Below are 7,059 nucleotides of genomic sequence, written 5' to 3'. Positions count from 1 at the left end.
CATGATCATTATCCCATTTGTTTCTTTAGTGTTTACCTTATATGTAACTGTACTTTAATTACCTTATGTACCAGAGCTCAAGGGAGCAAAACAAAGTCTAAATGGAAGGAAGAATCAGAATGATTTGGACCTTTTTGTTTCATGAACTCCCCAACAATATCCATATCTGTGTGTTTTTTGTAATGCTAGCAGACTGAAGGGGTGGTTCTACATGTCATTGCCACCTCAACATACACAGTATTTTGTTTCCCAAATAGGCAAAACATGTAATTATTTTTTGATACAGTTTAATTCTTTAGTACATGTAAAACTGTATTGTCCACATAGGGTTGCATAGGTTCTGTTTCTACGATTGTAACAGGTTCTTAATGTTTTGCCACCTTAATTGAATTTTTCAATACAAAGCATTTAAGGTAAGTCGATAACCGGTATCACAAACCGAAGCAACGCGCGGGCATGTACCTTGTTGTCAAACAATTAATTTGATCGACGTGCATGATCGAAGTTAGCAGGTTAGGGTTTAATCATCGATTGACATGAACATTGAACATAGCTGTCGTATACTTGAAACTCATCCGTAGCAATTACTGACTGATATCTAGTCCCAAGCGTATAGCTGGTCAAGACTCCCCGTCCCCATCTTCCAGATATCCAGTATGTTCTCGGTTCTCCATCACGCTACCTCCTTTCTCTTCTTCCATGAAATTCATCAACGCAATGACGACTGAGACATCTCTCTCTCTATAAAATAAATAAATAGAAAAACATAAAGATAATTGTGTAGAAAAACGTTGATAGTGGAAAATTAGAATTGGCAATTCAATTCACATGTCGAACATCAAACGGACAAACCAAAATTAATCACACAAGGTGATTTTGTGAGTCGTGTGCAATTTGTCCTCAAGGTGATCGGAACCTGTACACTTCAGTGAGATGGTCATTGACGGATCCGTGCAATCTCCAGCTCCCCATACTTGGAATTTCTTTGGTCTTCCTTTCTTTTTTCTTTTTGTCTTGGTCTTCCTTCAATTAATTGGCTTTTTATGTACCACTGATTTCACGTACGTCAGGGAATGAAAGCCCGGACCAAGAACAGTAATAAAGCCTGTTAAGTGAGATATTATGCAGAAAGACCGAGTATACTTCATCGTTGGTACGTACAAAAGTTAAACTGAAATTTCCGGGAACTGGCATTGTCGCTCAGAGTCATAGGTACATAGGCCCAAGTCAAGCATATAGCTCTGTTCGCTTGTGACTTGTGAGATTGGTGGAGGAAGAAGGAGGGGGCTATTAAGTGATTGATAAAATAACGTCAAAATGCCTTACTTTCCCTTGCAAAATACGTCAATATTGATCCTGTTTTTCCTCGCATTGTTCAGCTTGTGCAGTGCTGATGATTATCTCGCTCATATCTGCCCGAACACCACAACTTTCACCCCAAACTCCACTTTCCAAAACAACCGCGACCAACTGCTGTCTAGCCTTGCCCCTATTAATGCCACTCGTGACACCAGCTTTTACCAGACCTCGGCCGGCGGAACAGATACCGTGGAGGGCCTCTTCCTCTGCCGCGGTGACGTTCCCCCAGACGCTTGCAGAGACTGTGTGCGCATTGCAGCCTCAGAAGTTGTCCAACGGTGTCCCATCGAGAAACAGGTTGTCATATGGTACGACGCATGCATGGTACGCTACTCTAACCAGTCATTCCTTTCTACCGCGTGGCAGACACCTCAGCTGTTCATGTGGAGAGCAGCCAGTCTGATGCAGACCAGGGTAAGTAAGCAATTTAACCAGGTACTAGTACATACCATGGATGTGCTAGTCCTAAAGGTTATCAATGCCGCTCTAAAGTTTGCAACTCAAGAAGCAAATAATATTACACGGTTAAGTACGCTGTACACCCTTGGACAGTGCACGCAGGATCTCTCCACGGCAGATTGCAGGAATTGTCTTAAAGATGCCATAGCCCAACTTCCATCTTGTTGTTTTGAAAAAAAAGGGGGAACAGTTATGTACCCTAGTTGTAATATTAGGTTTGAGTTGTACCCCTTCTACAAATCACAGGTAGTTAAAGCAGACTCTCCACCTCCTTCGCCAGCATCAATAGCAAATCCTCCGCCAACCCCGCCAGCAGGAAAAAGTAAACTCTTATTCATAGTCATTCCCAGTATTCTGGCTCCTGTTGCTCTGTGTGTGCTTGTTGCGGTTGTGGTCAGATGTTTCATTCACAAATCAAAAGGAGCCAAGCAACAACAAAATAAAGGTAAAATTAAGGGGGATCACATCTGATAGTCTACGTTTGAATACAGTTTGTTTTATGACTACCTCTTTATATTTTCTATAAATTTTTTGTTTTTGTTTCTTCAAGCTAATTTTCTCAAAAAATAACTTTATTTTCTTTTTCAGCTGAAGTTGATATGACAACTGTTGAATCCTTGCAATTTGACTTGGGAACTATTGAAGCTGCCACAAAGAAGTTTTCTGGCGACAACAAGTTAGGTGAAGGCGGATTCGGTCAAGTTTTCAAGGTACAAGTTTTCAAGCCTAAAATCTTAGGCTTTAATAAGGCCTATAATCATTTTCCATAGGAAAATTACATTTCAAGGAGAAAATGAGCAGAAAAATGCATGAAAGATGAGTACGTGTATATTCCATAGTTTCACGTATTCTACAATTTCTATTCCAAAAAATAAAACAAAATAGCCGGGCATGGAATGGAAATGGATTGATTAAACTAAGTGCTATATATACATATGTATAACTCATCAGGGAACACTTGATAATGGACAAGAAATAGCTGTGAAGAGGCTGTCAAAGAGCTCTGGACAAGGTGTACGAGAGTTTAAGAATGAGGTTTTATTGGTAGCCAAGCTTCAACACCGGAATCTTGTGAGGCTTCTGGGATTTTGCTTGGAAGGAGAGGAAACCTTACTTGTCTACGAATATGTGCCCAACAAAAGTCTTGATTATTTTCTATTTGGTAAGTCGCTATCATAAAAATAAGTTAAATTAAAGAGCAAGTACATAATCCTTTGTAAAATCTAACTGTAATATATTTGCTGAATGTGAGTGCAGAAGCCGAAAAAAGAGAACAACTGGATTGGTCAAGACGCTGCACCATTATAGGAGGAATAGCTCGAGGCATCCTCTATCTGCATGAAGATTCTAGGCTTCGAGTTATACATCGTGATTTAAAAGCTAGCAATATCTTGTTAGATGCCAATATGCATCCTAAAGTTTCAGATTTTGGAATGGCAAGAATGTTTGGAATTGAGGATCAAACTCAAGGAAACACCCGGAGAATTGTTGGCACTTAGTAAGTTGTAACTTGTAACTAAATCTATATGTACCTATTATATATATACTCTCAAATTTTCTGTTTTAACATTCTATGTTAATTTGCAACCACTTTAGTGGTTACATGGCTCCAGAATATGCAATGCAGGGATTGTATTCTATAAAATCAGATGTCTTCAGCTTCGGAATACTCTTGCTTGAGATCATATCGGGAAGAAATAACTTTTTAGGCTTTCATCCCACAACTTCTGCATCGACACTTCTCAGTTATGTAAGGTTTTTACATGCAATTAATTGTAGTAGTTAATAATTTAGTTAATCTTTTTGGTTAATTAGAAATGATTAATTCTATTTTTACTCATTGATCGCATGCAGGCTTGGCAATTATGGAATGAAGGGAAAGTATTGGAGTTGATGGATCCGTTGCTGAAAGATTCATGCAGTCCAAATGAGTTCTTGAGATACATCCTCATTGGATTATTGTGTGTTCAAGAAGACGCAAATAAAAGGCCAACCATGTCGTCTGTTGTTCTGATGTTAAAGAGTGAAAGCATCAGCCTTCCCAAACCTGATCGACCTGCGTTCTTTACAGGAAGATGTATCAATGATCAGAGCCATACTGTACGGGATTTACCTGGTTGCTCTGTAAACGGTTTAACGGTTTCTGATGATATCCCACGCTGAATTAGATGACTAATGTTGTACGTAGTTCATCCATTCATGCATGAATATTGCTTGGCTCTGGCCATTTCAAGACCCCAAGTTAAGCACCTATAATTATTAATTTGTTATTACATAATATTACAACCGTTGGGGGAGTTAGCTAGTAGCTAATAGTTGCTGAAGTATGGCAGAAGTGATCTTTCTCTTCCTTCCAATGGTCACCCTCAATTCCATAATGTCAATGCTAAATTATAGTCTTCAACAGCAGAAACTGCCGATATACCAATATGCATTAGATACGGCTGAATACGTATCCGTAAATAAATTGAACCACAGAGGCAATAATGACTTTTCAGTGTAGAATGATCAGTGATTTATTCGTCTATCCTCCATCAGCGGTAGAAAAAAAAAATGACTTTTCAGTTTAGCACAGAGGAAATAAGAAAAGCGCGCGTTGGGAAGCCGCCATGGCAACAGAGAAGGCGAGTAAAATAATTAAATAAATAGAAAAACATAAAGATAATTGTGTAGAAAAACGTTTATAGTGGAAAATTAGAATTGGTAATTCAATTCATAACAAATTCACATGTCGATCATCAAACCGACAAACCAAAATTAATCACACGTGGTGATTTTGTGAGTCGTGTGCAATTTGTCCTCAAGGTGATCGGAAGGCTACAGTGAGATGCTCAGCATCTCACTGACGGATCTGTCATCCCTGACGTCACAGTCGGCAATCCCCACCTCCCCATACTCGGAATTTCTTTGGTCTTCCTTTCTTTTTCCTTTTGTCTTGGTCTTCCTTCAATTTATTGGCTTTTTATGTACCACTGATTTCACGTCAGGTATGAAAGCCCGGACCAAGAACAGTAGATTTCACGTCAGGGTATGAAAGCCCGGACCAAGAACAGTAACTAAAGCCTGTTAAGTGAGATATTATGCAGAAAGACCCGAGTATACTTCATCGTTGGTACGTACAAAATTAGTTAAACTGAAATTTCCGGGAACTGGCATTGTCGCTCAGAGTCATAGGTACATAGGCCCAAGTCAAGCATATAGCTCTGCTCGCTTGTGACTTGTGAGATATAGTAGAGGAAGAAGGAGGGGGCTAATAAGGTGATCGATAAAATAACCTCAAAATGCCTTATTTTCCCTTGAAAAATACGCCAATATTGATCCTGTTTTTCCTTGCGTTGCTCAGCTTGTGCAGTGCTGATGATTATCTCGCTCATATCTGCCCGAACACCACAACTTTCACCCCAAACTCCACTTTCCAAAACAACCGCGACCAACTGCTGTCTAGCCTTATTTCTAATGTCACCAGCGACACCGGCTTTTACCAGACCTCGGCCGGCGGAACAGATACCGTGGAGGGCCTCTTCCTCTGCCGCGGTGACGTTCCCCCAGACGCTTGCCAGGACTGTGTGTACAATGTAGCCTCAGAAGTTATCCAACGGTGTCCCATCCAGAAACAGGTTCTCATATGGTACGACGAATGCATGGTACGCTACTCTAACCAGTCATTCCTGTCTACGGCGTGGAAGGAATTTAGTCTGTACAGGTGGAACGACGCATCTGGAGCGCTGGTACCCCAATTTAACCAGACACTAGAACAGACCATGAATGGGCTATTCCAAAAGGTTATCAATGCCGCTCTAAAGTATGCAACTCAAGAAGCAAATATTACACAGTTAATTACGCTGTACACCACTGGACAGTGCATGCGGGATCTCTCCACGAAAGATTGCATGAATTGTCTTACAGTGGCCAGAGCCCAACTGCCAGCAGATTGTTGTTATGAAAACTTAGGGGGAAAAGTTTTCTTTCCAAGTTGTTATAGTAGGTTTGAGGTGTTCGCCTTCTACAAATTACAGGTAATTTATAAAGCGGACTCTCCACCTCCTTCGCCAGCATCAATAGCAAATCCTCCGCCAACCACAGGAAAAAGTAAACTCTTATTCATAGTCATTCCCAGTATTCTGGCTCCTGTTGCTTTTTGTGTCCTTGTTGTGGTTGTGGCCAGATGTTTCATTCAAAAATCAAAACGAGCCAAGCAACGACAAAATAAAGGTAAAATTAAGGGGAGAACGTACATCTGATAGTCTACGTTTGAATACAGTTTGTTTTATGACTACCTCTTTATATTTTCTATAAATTTTTTGTTTTTGTTTCTTCAAGCTAATTTTCTCAAAAAATCACTTTTTATTTTCTTTTTCAGCTGAAGTTGATATGACAACTGTTGAATCCTTGCAATTTGACGTGGGAACTATTGAAGCTGCCACAAAGAAGTTTTCTGGCGACAACAAGTTAGGTGAAGGCGGATTTGGTCAAGTTTTCAAGGTACAAATCTTGTTATTCTTGAGAAATCTAAATTTAAGGATAAATGTGTTGTTAGGCTTAGCATAGTAAAACTCAAAATTCCATTTACAATTAGACAGGAACATTACATTTTTCATAAGTTCTTGGGGAATTTCAATGCGAAAATGAGCAGAAAAATGCATGAAAGATGAGTACATGTATATATTCCATAGTTTCATGTATGCTACAATTAATATTTCAAAACATATAGCCGGGCATGGAATGGAAATGGATTGATTGCTTAAACTAAGTGCTATATATACATATGTATAACTCATCAGGGAACACTTGATAATGGACAAGAAATAGCTGTGAAGAGGCTGTCAAAGAGCTCTGGACAAGGTGTACGAGAGTTTAAGAATGAGGTTTTATTGGTAGCCAAGCTTCAACACCGGAATCTTGTGAGGCTTCTGGGATTTTGCTTGGAAGGAGAGGAAACCTTACTTGTCTACGAATATGTGCCCAACAAAAGTCTTGATTATTTTCTATTTGGTAAGTCGATCAATATCATACATTCATACGTAATAAGTTACTTTTGAAGAGGAAGTACATAACTCTTTGTAAAATTTAACTGTAATAGAAGCCGAAAAAAGAGAACAGTTGGATTGGTCAAGACGCTGCACCATTATAGGAGGAATAGCTCGAGGCATCCTCTATCTGCATGAAGATTCTAGGCTTCGAGTTATACATCGTGATTTAAAAGCTAGCAATATCTTGTTAGATGCCAATATGCATCCTAAA

The 7,059-nt window shown here is 39.5% G+C and overlaps 1 protein-coding gene and 1 pseudogene across 2 annotated transcripts in view; both read left to right on the top strand.

Moving 5' to 3' along the window:
* The first annotated feature begins 1,204 nt into the window (after nucleotides 1-1,204).
* On the top strand, nucleotides 1,205-4,023 carry LOC101306991 (cysteine-rich receptor-like protein kinase 25-like). Its single transcript, XM_004293204.1, has 6 exons — nucleotides 1,205-2,263; nucleotides 2,407-2,528; nucleotides 2,770-2,980; nucleotides 3,076-3,316; nucleotides 3,415-3,563; nucleotides 3,673-4,023. Exons 1-6 carry the CDS (start codon nucleotides 1,318-1,320, stop codon nucleotides 3,690-3,692), a joined length of 1,689 nt encoding a protein of 562 aa, XP_004293252.1. The 5' UTR covers nucleotides 1,205-1,317; the 3' UTR covers nucleotides 3,693-4,023.
* Nucleotides 4,024-5,099: 1,076 nt separating this feature from the next.
* The window catches only part of LOC101314261, a 2,615-nt pseudogene continuing 655 nt past the window's right edge, over nucleotides 5,100-7,059 (top strand). Inside the window, exons 1-4 of the transcript XR_184344.1 lie at nucleotides 5,100-6,030; nucleotides 6,179-6,300; nucleotides 6,600-6,810; nucleotides 6,899-7,059. The exon at nucleotides 6,899-7,059 is cut by the window's right edge and continues 239 nt beyond it. The product of XR_184344.1 is annotated as a cysteine-rich receptor-like protein kinase 10-like (transcript). The remainder of the gene's footprint in view (nucleotides 6,031-6,178; nucleotides 6,301-6,599; nucleotides 6,811-6,898) is intronic.

This window comes from Fragaria vesca, linkage group LG3, assembly GCF_000184155.1.
Source record: "Fragaria vesca subsp. vesca linkage group LG3, FraVesHawaii_1.0, whole genome shotgun sequence".
Lineage (NCBI taxonomy): Eukaryota > Viridiplantae > Streptophyta > Magnoliopsida > Rosales > Rosaceae > Fragaria > Fragaria vesca.
The sequence above is the reverse complement of the archived record's forward strand: the minus strand, read 5'-3'. Positions and strand labels throughout refer to the sequence as shown.